The sequence below is a fragment of the Cottoperca gobio genome, chromosome 17 (genome assembly GCF_900634415.1).
Source record: "Cottoperca gobio chromosome 17, fCotGob3.1, whole genome shotgun sequence".
Taxonomy (NCBI): Eukaryota; Metazoa; Chordata; class Actinopteri; order Perciformes; family Bovichtidae; genus Cottoperca; species Cottoperca gobio.
Window position 1 is genome coordinate 11,904,422 of NC_041371.1, and position 15,153 is coordinate 11,919,574.

At 40.2% G+C, this 15,153-nt stretch overlaps 1 protein-coding gene across 3 annotated transcripts in view; it reads left to right on the forward strand.

The window, feature by feature from the left end:
- The window catches only part of tnr (tenascin R (restrictin, janusin)), a 162,689-nt gene that overhangs the window by 142,909 nt on the left and 4,627 nt on the right, over positions 1-15,153 (forward strand). For all 3 annotated transcript variants that reach the window (XM_029453314.1, XM_029453313.1, XM_029453315.1), the window contains 6 exons: positions 2,602-2,732; positions 6,167-6,299; positions 7,633-7,784; positions 7,943-8,039; positions 13,502-13,663; positions 14,295-14,458. In XM_029453314.1, the coding sequence (XP_029309174.1) occupies positions 2,602-2,732; positions 6,167-6,299; positions 7,633-7,784; positions 7,943-8,039; positions 13,502-13,663; positions 14,295-14,458 (839 nt within the window). The remainder of the gene's footprint in view (positions 1-2,601; positions 2,733-6,166; positions 6,300-7,632; positions 7,785-7,942; positions 8,040-13,501; positions 13,664-14,294; positions 14,459-15,153) is intronic.

Below are 15,153 nucleotides of genomic sequence, written 5' to 3' on the forward strand. Positions count from 1 at the left end.
ACGAGGTTACTGTACGGCATGTCAATGCTTCTGCTACCCTGTCGGAAGATCAGAAATTGACTCTAAAAGGGTGATGTAAGGTGGGGAAATTGAGGTGAGTCCTTTTGATGTGGTTAAGGTATCTAGACAGGCACTGTAATCAAGCGTTGTTTAAAGCTGTGCAGGAGCGAAGAATATATTTGGAAGGAGTGATGTAATGTGCAGTAAAACTTGGGTGGGCTTGCCGATCAAAGGCTCGGATGCTTTTGAGGCGGTGATACACTGTGACTAAACATGGAAAAGTGTTTCACTGCTCCTCTCACTCAGTCTTGTGAGGATTAAGGATTACTGACAGAGGAGATTTTACCCACCTCATGGAATACGTTTACAATACATGTGGAAGAATGTCCAGTAGTTAACCTGTGTTTTTAATTACTTAGAAAGTACAGATGATAAGCTGTCTTCCAAATATAATATTTAAAATGAGAAATGTTCCTTTTTTGTTTTGTGGCACTCGTCTATATGTTTGGTTTCATCCTTTATTGTATACCATATTATCTATTGTGCAACAAATCATAGAATAACCAAAACCTAAAAATCTATGCCTGTTTAGCCAAATCCTAGTAAACTGGAGCTCATTCCTCTTCGTCATAGACCGTCATTGTTGCCCACAAACCTCAATTAACTACAACATTGCACTGGATAGCTCATTCTTCCATTAATATTAATACAGGCACTGTAGTTTATTTTGAGTAAAACTCACATACACCACCCACTGCTGTGGGTACTCACGATTGCAGCAGATGTAAATAAATATGCAAATGTGTTAAATAGTCTACAACAAATACACTTTTAATCCAGTTTTAGCAACATTTACTAGAATAAATAATGTCACATGATCAAATAAAGACAACAATTGCAGGAAGAAATAGTGAGATACAGGCTAACTCTTCATCAGCTTAGTAACAGTGAGACACATGTATTTTGAATAGCTGGCAGCATCACCGTTGTGGTTCAAGTGTCAAATACAAAATAAAAATAAAGATGATCTTCAGCAGTACTGGCATAACATTTGTCTAGTTTATTTAATCTCAGCAACTGAGGTTTGGTGAAGAGGTTGGGGTCATTGCTGCTTTGCTACATCTATAGCTGGTTCTGTACGGAGAGAGGAAAAGATGTCTAAGGCAGCACAGCAGGCAAGTCAACCAAAAAGGGCCAATGCTGTTTCGTTGCTCTGCTGTAGTCTGGCCAGTTAGCTCCATATATAGGTGTGCATCGATATTATGAGCTTTCAAAGACGGATACATTTACCACTCTGTAGGTTATCTGTCTATCTAATATTTAGGTAATTTATTTATATATCTTTAAGGCCCACGGTATAACCCGGTTCTTCTCTCCTGAGAGTGAGTCAGCCACAGCTCGTCTTCAATGATGATCAAAAGCCTGCAGGACACCAGAGCGAAGGGTTCAGTTCTTGCCATATATAAAAGTATAATTTATTCAATAAAATACTACAATGACCTTAAAAATGGAATAGAATGTAGCAATAACATCAATTATTAACACAGCTGATAAATTTTCTGAAAATTTGTAATTGTGCTATGCATAATGCATGTGAATCATTGTTACATGATGCATGGGTCTCACTGAGAGGGCCCTGGTCTCTTGTTTGCTAATGGGATGTCTGCCAGAAGTGTGGTAGTACTATTTGATTCCTATCAAAGTTTTGAATCACAGATCAAAAAAGTGGTTCAGTCTGACTTCTTTTAAATAAGAACCATCTCCAGAATTAACCCAACGCGCTCACGCTCATTCAAAAGTCATTCCCGCATTTAAGGTTTTAACAATAGACATTACATCACCCCAATCATGGCTTCTCTCCTGTCTCGCTGTCTGGGGTTTTTTGCTGATGGGGGTGGGGGGTGCTGTCGGAGGTTTTTTTACGATGGGTGATGCATAGTTCACTCCTCTCCTTTTCTCCGCTCTGTCTCTGACCTTAGGTGTGTGTGCGGGAGTGAAACAGTGGTGAATGTGCAAGGCAAGAAAAAAAACAAAAAACTTGAATTTCTGGGGGCGCGGGGTTCCGTTGGAGGAATATATATATGTATGCGATCTACCCGCACTACACTCGCGATCGATCGACCTTTTGGGCAGCCCTGACCCAGCCCCAGGGTCTGGCCCCAAGCTATATTGCCGAAATGTCGGCCTGTCCACAGCCTCGGATCCTCACATGGGGCCTTTCTGGCCGTTCCAAAATGTTATTCTCTCCAAAGATCCACCTTTACTACGCAGCTCTGTTCAAGTCCCTCCAGGTGTTGGGGTGGTACATGTCTCCTTCACATGTACAGTAACTCACTGAGTTTATAAACATGGTAACTGTAAATGTCCCCTTCAGCACTGTTCTTACTTTCAACACCAGGCTTTCACTCGCTCCACCCTGACAACTTAGCACCTATAAAAAAGCAGGAAGAAATAGAGTATAAATAATATAAATATTTTGCAAAAAGTGGGGTTGGACAATTCAACACTTCACTTGAGAACGACAGTACGATGTAGATCTAGACAACATTTTAAAACCATTCCTTGTTTTGCACTAAATTGATCTTTTTCTCTTCCTTGCAGCCATGGATGCGCCCCTGAACCTGACAGCCAGCGAGGTGAATCACCGCAGCGCTCTCATCTCCTGGCAACCGCCCATAGCCGAAATTGACAACTACATGCTCACCTACAGGTCAAGCGACGGCAACCGCAAAGTATGTAGCACACATAACTGGACTCTGTCTCTTACACACACACACACACACACACACACACACACACACACACACACACACACACACACACACACACACACACACACACACACTGTTGTTATCCTATATACTGTAATTCCATATATGTTAACATTTTATCTGCAGCAAAAATGTGTTTTCTTATCTATTCTCTATCGACTCAAATCCTGTTGAGTATCCATGCTCCAGTTGCAAACATGTGTCAGGGAGATAAACTGTACTTTTGTTAATCCACACTCTCTAAAAATAGAAACTTAATTCTGCAGATATTAAAATACACATTGAAACACCTTCTTGGATTTCTGCAAAGTATAAAATGTTCCCAATTTAATAAAGTTATTATAACAGAGTTTAAAAATGTTCAGGAAACTAAAATTATTGCAGAATCACAACTTTATGACAAGAACTTCAGAATCCAAATTTGATCTTGTCATCATGTAATCCCTTGATGTGGAGCGTGCAAGCGTTTGGGGACACACAAACCTACAGACACACACACACACACACACACACACACACACACAAGGGAACTGTGCAGTTCAATTGTCTGTCTAATAGAGATATTGCTTTAATGCGTCTCAGTAGAGACATTGTTTATTTTGATAACAGTTTGTGATGTGGCTGAGTAATGGTAATAAAGCACATTAGAAAGAGCTGTTTAGAAGCCAGCACGCCTGTTAACGAACTGACGAGAACCATTTCCCATGATGCTCTGCAAAAGAGTCCCTCTTATTGGCAATTAGGTGTCTTACACACAAGCACACACATGAAACCAGATGCACACAGACAGTACCCTTCAATGCCCACCGTAGCGTCACAATCTTTTAAAGGAACAGTAGAAGAAAACACACACACACACACACACACACACACACACACACACACTCTGACCTTGAATGTGTGGTACTGCTGTGTGGTTGACCATTGGGTGTCACTCATGCACAACGAATAACAATTTAGGTTTCACTTGTTTCCAGTGCAAACAGACTTCTATCAGCATTGTTCTTAAAATCCCTCTCTTAATATTTAAGATCCCATGTTCTGCCTTTTCTAAAGAAACATTTGTCTAGAAATATTATGGCTTTTACACATGAGGGATATTAAATCATCATTTTATGTGCTATATCTAAGACTCTGCATACATTTGCATGTTAAGTCAAACAGAAATGACATTTTTCCTAATTATTTTCCCCCTACAGCATACATATCTGCATAATACACATACATGCAGCATACAAATCAGTGCCCAAAAGGGAGAAATTAATATTCAATACTGCTTGGTTTCATTACATCATTTAAAATGAACGGAATTCATACAGCTAATCAAATAGTTTCACTTTTAAACCGTATTTGCATAAAGCAGTAACTTCACTGTTCTACCAAAGGCAGATGGTCACGCTGACTAACAACCAGACAGCAGCCCGCTACACAAAACAAAAACAACACACGTTAACTTCCTCGCTGATGCATCATTGGAATCTAAATCTTTACAAATACATTTAACTGAACGGTCTAACTAACAAACACTGAACCGTGGGGGTTGCTGAATGAGCGACCAAACAAACATCCTCCAGAGAAATGTGCATCGCTAACATCAGTTTGCAGGCTCGCGAGCTCATTAGCTGGTCAGCTGCAGCTCATTAAACAGCTTAAAAAGTTAAGTACAAATGTAATGTCAGTGTGTTTAAGATGTTGGCGTCACTACCACTGCAAGCAAACACACTGTGGGCCTATAGCGAGTAAGCAAACATTTTTGAAAATCTTCTTTTCTTTTTCTTTTTTATAAAAAATCAAGCAGTTTCCAAATGACTTCGATATTTTTGATGGCAAAGCTTCACTTTTTCTCGTTGTTAATGACGTATAGTAGTTTTTAGATAAATCCATTAGACAGCAGTCGTCTCAGAAAGAAATGCAAAAATCTGGAAGATCTTGTAAACCCAGTAAATCAATTTCACCACCTTTGTTCATAATCTTTAGATGTTATTCAAATCTTCACCACGGTGAGCAGCCTCAACAAGTGCCACATTTTGAATTCATATCGTTCAACAAGAAATGAGTCATTTCACTCATTCATGCTCAGAGCAAAAGACTGCTCACTGTAGCGGTACTCATTGCGAGATTTTCCTCCGGTTGTCTCTACTTGAGGTCTGGCGTGGCTGAAAATATGCGGCAGCGTTACCTCGGCTGTGATCTAAACACATATTGGTAAGCCTTAGAGCTGCTCAGACAGCTTCCCCTCTTACCGAGATAATGGACTTTTATAATTTACACACAGTAGCAGTGAGATTCATTCGTCTGATTAACATGTATCACTGTTGGTTATATTCGTGCCTGGAGTGATAAGGATCTCCCCATTCAAACACACACACGAGGATAAATACACATCCACCACACACACACATTATCGATAGCGAGCGTATGAAGGTATGTATTATAAAACAGGGCCTTCTTGTTTTCTTGAATATCCTATAGTGACCCTTAAAAAAACCTGGTGGGAATATGTCAGATCCTCTGAGACCGAGAGACAACATTTACCAGCTGCTTCCCTGCATAATTCACACGGACACATTGCCTGGAAATGTGTGATTCTTTTTTTTTTTCTTCCGAACTGGCTGAATATTTCATTTGTACTTGTCCATATTTAATGTGTATCCAGGGCAAACTGTAACACACATGCACACAAATACATGCATATATAAGTTCAAGTTTCAATTGAGCGTTCTGCCGGTGGATTTCTGTCTCATCTAAGAAACTGATGTCACAGGAAGCTCTTGGTCAAACGTCTTGGCTCCCTAAGACGGGCTCAATGAAAGAACATTTGTCAAAAACAAAGGGAAGTAACTGTCCTGCACCGTCGTGGCTTATTTACCAAAAATAGAATTGTTTGTTTCCTGATTGCGTCGCAGCTTCTCAGCTTGGCTGTCCGATAACACTCTTTTATCTTGTTCTCTGTCAAGTAATTATTTTCTCCTCATCTCATTTAAATCCCCTAATATCCATTTTTCAATCCCTCTTAAGAAACTCACCTATTTGATTTGCCAGTTTGACATAATATTGTGCTACTGGAACACAAAGCTGTCGTGTAATTCATGAACAAAAATAGCCTGAAGGTTTCTTTGTTGTCTTATGAAAACTCACAAGCAAAATGCAATGTTTTATCAGTGACTTGTGGGGATTCTAATATAATTTGTTTTTTTTCACCCTAAGGTTTATTCAGAATACACATTCAATTATTGCTTTATAGAACGCAATGTCTTCTTTTCTATCTTTTACCTTGTGTGTGTGTGTGTGTGTGTGTGTGTGTGTGTGTGTGTGTGTGTGTGTGTGTGTGTGTGTGTGTGTGTGTGTGTGTGTGTGTGTGTGTGTGTGTGTGTGTGTGTGTGTGTGTGTACTAGGAGCTGATCCTAGACGCAGAGGACACATGGATTCGACTGGAGGGACTGGCAGAGACAACAGAATACACTGTCAAGCTCCAGGCAGCAAGAGGACTCGACACCAGCGCTGTAGTCTCCACTATGTTCACTACAGGTTCCGTACACACACATTCACTCACATACACACACACATAATGTATTTGTATTGTTTGATTTAAGCTTAGAAAGAGATTATAGGGGGAGTTTTCTTTTTCACCTTTTGCACAGCATTTCACATTACTGTCACCATAACAAAGGTGCACATTAATGGGTCCCCAAATTTAGACACAGTTTTCCTCTCCCCTCCCTGTAGCATAGTGAAGAAGACTTCCCATTAGGCTGCACCTGCATGTTGGCTGTCAACAATCCTAGAGCTGAACAAAGTGCTTTAATCTTCAATATGCCCTCCTATGTGTATAATTAGATGCTGGATATGTCACTCAAACAAAGGTTAGGAAGCATCGTGAAGTTGCTAATCACCTGGAATTTTGTGAACACGCCAAAAGTAAATATCTATCAGCAGTGGGCTGTGTAATGAAAGCTGTGCAGGTCGTCAGTTTTACTTTAACCTAAAGGTTTTAATTGATATTTTTTGGTCACTTCGAAAGCTTCATAAGCTTTTCCTACATAAAGCTTATTGTTTAATTACCTACATGGTCATGCTCGTTCCCTGCTTAATGAATTAATTAAAAGACGCCAGCATACCAGTAGAGTCAAGACACAGTGCTCGATAAACGGTAACTATTCCTTTTTTCTTTTTCTAAAGCTTCCTGTTGTAAATGGGCGTTTCACTACAAACACTAAACACAGTGCATCTGGTCCTTGTGCATAAATGTAACTAACTTGGAGGCAGCAGAATAAAGTGTAAAGACACTGGAATATTATCACCTTATTAAATTGATATAGGAAGCTTGTTAGCAAACACGTCCAACAGACACGGAGCAACATTAACCTTCATTTGGAGTCGCGTCTCCGGTCGCTTAATGAATGAAAGGTCAATATTCACTCTTACTTTTAGCTCTACTCTCCTGAGGGAAATATCTGCTAAGAGAAGTCGTCGGCTATATTCACCCGTTAACTTGGTGTGTCTGGGCAGATAGCATGCAGTAGGTTTATGAACAGTAGGTTCACTTAAAACGTCGGTCTGCAAAACCTTAAAGTTTTGGGTCTTAGGAAAAACAGTGAGCTAAAAGATGCTAAAATGCCTCGTAGAGCTTAGGGGAACTGCAATCATTTGCTGTGGGTTCAATCCTACAAGCAACTCATTTTAGGATACACATACTGTAGGTATTTACATACAAATATAATTTACTGCAGCTTTAAATATAGATTGCCAAATGTCATATAATTTTAAGCTGTATCTGTGCAGTCTACAGACATTTCTACAAACGTGGGACAAAAACAAGCCAATCATAATCTGTCCTCCTCCCTCCTCTTCTTCTCTCCAGGGAGTCGTCTGTTTGCAACACCTCAGAATTGTGCCCAACACCTGCTGAATGGAGAGCTGCTGAGCGGCGTCTACACTATTTACATCAACAGAGACCCCAGCCAGGGTGTGCAGGTGTACTGTGACATGACCACTGATGAAGGAGGCTGGATTGTAAGTCACTGTGAAGATAATTGTTTCTTTCAAAAGTGTTAATGAAAGAAACTGTGAGTTAGGTTTAAGAAGAAAGTAATTAACTCGGGTTATTTTAGTCTGAACAACCGTGGTGTATTTTTTCTAAACTTGTCACGTCGTCATATTTTGGTGTTCAGGTTTTCCAGCGTCGTCAGAACGGCCTGACAGACTTTTCCAGGAAGTGGAGTGACTATCGGGTCGGCTTTGGAAACCTGGAGGATGAATTCTGGCTTGGTAAGACTTCTTATCCGAGAAAGAAACATGTCAATCAGCATCATGTCCAGTCTTTGGAGGTCCGGCATCATAACAGCTTCTGTAGTTGGAACATTACTTGCTGGTTAAGGTAAACATCCGTCCTTTAATCGAATCAATGTAAGAACTGGGGAGCACTCGTGTCTGGATACCCCCTAAAATGATACTGATTGAGAGTTAGGTGTATTGGAAGATTCACAGGTTCTCTGCTGCCTAATTCCAACTTCCTGTCCCCCTGAATATATGTTTCAGCTGCATTGTATGAGCTGATCTTAAGCTGAGACCTGCTCCTCACTCTGTATTACCCTCTTTATCTACACGCCGTCTCCACGACTCAATTGGATGTAATCAATAGAGGGTGGTAGCTTTCAATTGGTTTCAATTGAAAGATCTATTTTATGGAGATATGGTAATACATGAAGCTGCTAGACTCCTCTTTTCTTTGTGTTGCTCATCTGATCTTTCAGCACTTCACAAAGTCTCTTAGTCATTTCTGGATTCTCTGAAAGCTAATATCTCTCTGAAATGATTTGGCAATTGTTTTTAGCGTTGCTCTGAAGACAAAACAACAGAACATCCCCATTGTTTTCATGGCCTGCTAAATATTTTTCCTCCTCCCCCTAAAACCTCTTGATGAAAAAAAATAATAATATTCATTAGAAAATGTGCAAATGAATCATGTTTCTTCATGGACACTTTTTTTTGTTATTGTTTTGGTGCAGATGATTAAAGGGAAATATTGCATGAATATTTCATTACGTGAATCAGGACCTCGAGAAGAATGTTTTTTTTTTACTTTTTGATTAGAGAAATTAAATAACACTGGGGGGATATTTTATGGCATCGCCACATTATCACAGAGGGAAGGCTGTTACTTTGCAGCTGACACATATTGGATCACAACACAAGTTAGTTTGTGGCACGCTCTAGTCCATTAGTGACTGAGCACGCTGTAATAGGTGAAAGCATGAAGAGATTTTAAATCCAACCCCTCATGAACAGAAGCAGGCAATATAATACAATACAATTCTTGTTGAGTGTCAGATTTCTGACCTCACTGTTTATTTTTAAAGCTGTTGCAGTTTTGTGAAGTTGAATTGAGTAATATTGTCAGCTGGTCCTGTTACTTCTGTTCACCTCCACAGGGAGGGTGTTCAAAGATAACTCTTAGCATTTCAACAAAGTTGTATTGCTGTCTGATGGTATAAATAAATCATTTGTGTTTGTATTTCAACAAAGAAAGGTGGAGGGAATAACTCAGCGAAACACAGGAGAGACGTGATACAAAAATATTGGACAAACATCTTTGTACGATAACTCCAAACCGGAGAGAAATCCCTCCTGTGCACACTACGCAGCATAAAGTCTCGATAGTGAGCTGTGAAGTAACAGAAGTGTTTCTGACGTTTCTGACCAAGAACTGAAGGCATCATGTTGCAGCATCCTGGCACTGATTTCATATCTCGCAAATACATATTGGCTTTGTCCGTACAATAAAATCTAAAGACACTGAAGCGTATCTGGTTCAGTGAGTACACAATTTCATCTGACCCGTTTCCACTTCAGCTGAATCAGCAATAATCTGCCCTTTCACCACTCCTGGACGTATGCTCGTCGAGGGCACCTCCTCCAATCTCTAGGGTCTTGCTTTACTTTTTGTTTTTTTAGTGCCTCCTAGGTTGCACTCACCCCCCCCCCCCCCCCCGTCTTTCTTCTTCCCTGTACTGTACTCTGTCCTCTCAGTGCATAAAAGCATCTTAATGTAACCTGAGGGTGTGGAGCATGGAGAGCTGCTCTGTGAAAGCTTCTCCCCCGCGATGCATGATTACAGATAACAAGCCAGGAGGTATCACGGCAGCCTCGGCGTACGGCACACATGTCGAGCCTCGGCCCGCCGTATGAAACTGACCCGTCAGTCGGTTGATCTATTGCTTTGTTAGCATAGCACTACAGCTGGAAGGAAAAGCACAGGTGTTACTGACGTCAACAGTGGCTCTGTTCTAGGGCTGTCAGTGAATATTAGTATTTCTAATATATAATCGAGTAGTTATGTTATTGGGATGAACTGCATGACGGGAGTCACACGACGCTTTCATTGATTGAAAATGAAATGCGACATTACATTAACAGAGAACTTGGCCGCAGACAAACAGAGACTAGTACATGGCATTATTTTATTTGTGTAGATCTTTAAATGACATGTTTGTTTAATAAAAAATAAAAAGTATGCCCATACAACTAGTTATGTCTGTCGTTGTATTGGAATAGTTTGAACCTGAGTTTTATAAAGGAGTAAAAGTAAAGTCGATGTGAGTAGACGGAGGTTGTGCAGCAGTGTTTGGAGGAGGTGAAGGAAGGTCATAAAGAACAAGTTTTGCGAGACAGCTAATACTATAGCTTTTTTGATTTTTAACAATCCAGTCCTTCACCATTTCAACAAAAAGTCAAGACAATCAAGAAGCTATCAAGAAACTACCCGATGGTCCAGGTCAAGGGTTTTCAGAGTGCGACACTGTCGGCCTGTCTAACTGCTTTCTGTAGATATCTGCATATGAATGGACGGAGGAGAGAGTCAGTGTTTCAAGGAATACAAGAACGTTCTTAACCTTAATACTATCAAAGAAATATGGATAGTTCAACATGAAAGAGGTTAATATTAATGGATTTTGTTACTCCGATTGTTAATATTCTTTGTCTCACTTGAATTTGGTGGGTAATTATGCTCTTAAGTTTTGGAACCACAATTTCCAAAGTGCTTTTTAAAAGATTGAAATAGGAAGAATAATGTTGCCATGGAGTCAGTTGGCTGCGGGCTGTAACTTGAGCACCGTTTGTTGTACATTTGCTTACATTTTTGGAAAATGGGAATCATTAAAAGAATGCCGAATTAGCTGTTGGCGGTTCCTGTTGGAGTTGTGGAGTGTTTCTTTCCCCCCCTTATGATTTCTTAGTGGATTCACGATGGACATATAAAATAATAAGTCGCACCAAATCTAAAAATATGTCTACCTGTATCGGTTTGATCATATTTGACTGAGTTATAACTCAGAGAAGGAGCAGCTTAAATAGGCTGCCATAATGCCTCCACGGACTGCTGGGTCGATTACGGCCAAACGACGACACTGACATGCACCGTAATACAATAATGTATTGATCCATACACATCATATCTGAGTTCTTACATGTTACTGACAAACCTAAACATTTAGGAGTAGTTCTAAAACACTATGAGTGTTCAGATGGCTTCATATTAGATACTTTCACATCTGTGTATCTAGAATATGGACACGTGTTTTGCATTTTGTAAACATGTCTCCCCTTAAATTAAACTAGGCTGCACACAGCTATTCAATACAGTTTCAACACAACACTAGAACACTTCAGTAAAGAAAAGAAAGTGCCTTGATTGTACCAGTTACATCTGAATCTACCGATTCATCATACCAGGTGCTAGTGCAAATTAGGCCAGATCGTCCCTCTATTAGGGCGAGAAGTTGCTGTGCGTTTGAACTTTTACATTGTAAGAAGTGTCCTTAAAATGTATCATCCTTGTAGAAAGTAAATGGTACACTGATACAGTGAAAGCATTTGTCCTTCACTCTTCTTTCTACAGATTTGGTCGCCCTCATAGCCCATGGAGAGCTATTACAGTGAACATTTAGCTAATCACCACTTCTACACACAGAACAGTAATATATTGGACAGTATTGGACCATAAACATCGATATTAAATCCACTCAAACTGAGAAGAAGAGGCGCTTAACTGGTCAGCAGTAAAGAATATGGAAATTAAGCTTTCATTATTATCTGATACTTTGAAAACGGCCGTTTTTATTGCTGCTCCAGGGCAATCTATTCTCCCTGCTCACTGACCTCAGCCTGTTTTCATGCTGAACACAATGTCAGTTTGATGATGTAATAACAGAGAAACTCGGGTGGCCGTGTGCGAAAATGTGATCATTATCCCGTACTCTTCCTTTGTTAAATTTCTCCTTGCTCCTGTGTAAGTGAAAGAGAAATGCAGGTCATAAAATGTGACGAGACGGTAATATTGGTAGTGTAATAGGACAAGAGTGCAATAGTGTGTCAAAATGCATGTTTTAATCGCTGCAGTTTGGAATAGAGCAGTCTGATCCCATAAAACTGTTGGAGGAAAAAAACAGTAATAAAACGATGGCTGCTAGATTAATTGCTGATAATACAGATATTATACAATGGCAATTAGAGATGACTGAGTGTTAAACACAATTTTATTGCAACTATTGCTTTTCCCGTGTCACCTTAAGTGCCTTTGGGTTGTGACATATATTTTATGCTTACCATTGACGTATTGCAGCAGACTTCCCCGCTCTCTTGAATTTCTACTTCCTACTCCTTATCAGCGAAGGCTTGAGGATATATTTTTTTTTTTTTCTGATTTGTAAGAAGAAGAAGAAGAAAAAAGGGAGCATGTGATGCTTCTGTTGAAGGTTAAGCAGGGGGAAAAGACTCTTTTCCAAACGGGTGCTTGTTGTGATCTGATCGTGAAGGCAGTTCCGAACTCTCAGGTCGATGTGGGGTCTTATCGCCCGTCGGGGTTCAAACGAGCCTCACATCTGCTGCCTTGGAGATAGAGGGCAAAGCCAGCAAATCTCTGAATTTTGCGACATGTGGCATTTGCAGAGGGGGCTGAGGGTGACAGTGTCCGCAGCCCTGGAGAAATGTCAATCACACTCATCCATACAACCAGCTGACAAAGACGTCCGACACAGTGCTTATCAGGATTCTAACCTTTAACCTGCAAAGCTTATCTATGTGTCCGTACAGGTAGGACTGCACTGGTAGAACCACCATGTCACAAAAATCAATATCTTTGTTTAATGGTTTTACACCCTCTCTGATCAATATTCTTCTACATAACATGTGGTCACATGGTCCTCTGTATTGTCTCTATTATGATGAGTGATGTATATCTATATAAAATGAAATGTCTCTTCAAAACACAGACATGTTTTGGTGCACTGACGATGACAGAGTGGACTGGTTATTTAATTGTAGTGCTTACAAGTCGGCTACCTTTGTCTCTAAAGTTTGGTTTATTTGTTTAGCATTATTTGTATTGATGTTGCTGCTCTGGTTTCTGGTCTCTTTTTCTAAATAATGGTGTCTTGTAAGCCTGTCATATTATTTATGCATGATAAGAACAATCAATCAATCAGTCAAAGATATATGTTTGCCTTTTATTCACTTAAGAATTGTAACTTTACTATTGTTATTTACACATAATATATGTTGCAATTCTGTCTGTCAAAGAAGAATCCCTCCTTTTCTTTTCTTTTTTTTTTACCATTAAGGTTATTTTTTCCTCTGCATCAAGGCTCTTGGAGCTCTTACGCCCACGTGATTATGACCCCGCTCTTTCTCTGGTTATTAAATGCAATTGAAGGTGTGCTGTTTCTCCACAGGTCTAGACAACATCCAGAGGATCGCTGCTCAGGGCCGCTACGAGCTGAGAATTGACATGAGGGACGGACAGGAGACGGTCTACGCCAATTATGACAAATTCTCCATTGGAGATGCCAAAAACCTCTACAAGCTGAGGATAGGAGAGTACAATGGCACCGCTGGTACGTGGTTTGATATATTACAATATGAATGATTGTTTTCTTTATTATTTTTGCATTTTACTCTCTGCTGGATGATAGCCTTGTGATCTTACGATGTGGAAATGGCCAGTGAGAACAACATCAAAAGCAATATGGAGCTTTTTTTTCATGTCAAATAACTACAGTACTTAAATATAACAAAGTGTACACTTTCCCCCGACCTTTAAGTGAAGATGCATACCTATTCTGCCATCTGCCTTTTTTTTTTCTCCTCCTGCCTCTTTTCCCCTCCATCTTTTTTCTTCTCCCTGATGTCTGAAGCCCGCCTCAGCACTCCTCCACATTTCCACTGATGTCCTCGCTCTCCATGTATCTCTCAGTCTGTCAACATGACCATATGCCAGAATTACCCGTCACCCCCTCATGTTTATAATTATATTTTTCTCTGCCTAAATAAATTCAGAAAGCCTGTAGCAGGATTTATTTCCTCCCCCTTCCTCTCATGTCTCTCCCATTCCCCTCCTGCCTGCCTGGTCGTTTATGTCCCCTCATCACACCATTATTCACGGCAGCCATATGCAAATGTTGTGTACGCTGATGTTTAAGGTTCTCCATCTCTCGCTCTCTCTTTCTCGCTCTCCTCTGATTCCAGGTGACTCTCTGAGCTACCACCAGGGCCGGCCCTTCTCCACAAAAGACAGAGACAACGACATCGCTGTCACCAACTGTGCCTTGTCTTACAAAGGAGCCTGGTGGTACAAGAACTGCCACCGGGCCAACCTCAACGGCAAATACGGCGAGTCCAGACACAGTCAGGTCAGTCGTCCACTAAATGCGCTACTTGATCAAAGACTGAATGTGACACGTAAAATAATCTACTCATCATTAAGCCAAAAATTAAAGGTTTGTTTATCCAAATTACAAAACCACTCCTACTTTATTCATTTAGTTTGGGAATATGCAGCAGTGAAGCACAATATCAGCTGACGATATAATGGGCCTTGAGGTGGGTGAGCTTTATTCGCTGACCTTGTGGTCCAGCTTTTTTTTTTTTGCTTAAATAAAAGTGTAAGCGATGCACAGTGTGGGAGGAGGGTTAATCATGGTGAACTTTTCATAGGTAGAAAATAGTGGCAATGACAATGGCTGACATCAATTTCTGAGGATTATTCAAAGTAACATGGAAAACGTTTCTTGAAATGAACATCGTAAAGTGTAATTCTTCAATCCTTTGATCACCACAAATGTTCCATTCACCTACACGGTGTATGGTGTAATTAAGTGAGTAAAGTGTATTTAGTATAGCACCTTTCATAGAACAAAATCACAAAGTGCTTTACAGGAATACAAATGATTAAAAATGAGACCGATCAAAACAGTAAAACGAAAAACCGTAAAAACAAAGAACAACAGACCTTAAAACGTGCATAATTACAAACACTAGACAGCAGGACGGCGAGACATAGGCCGGTATAAACGAGCCAGTGTTCAGCTGCTTTCTAAAGGCATCA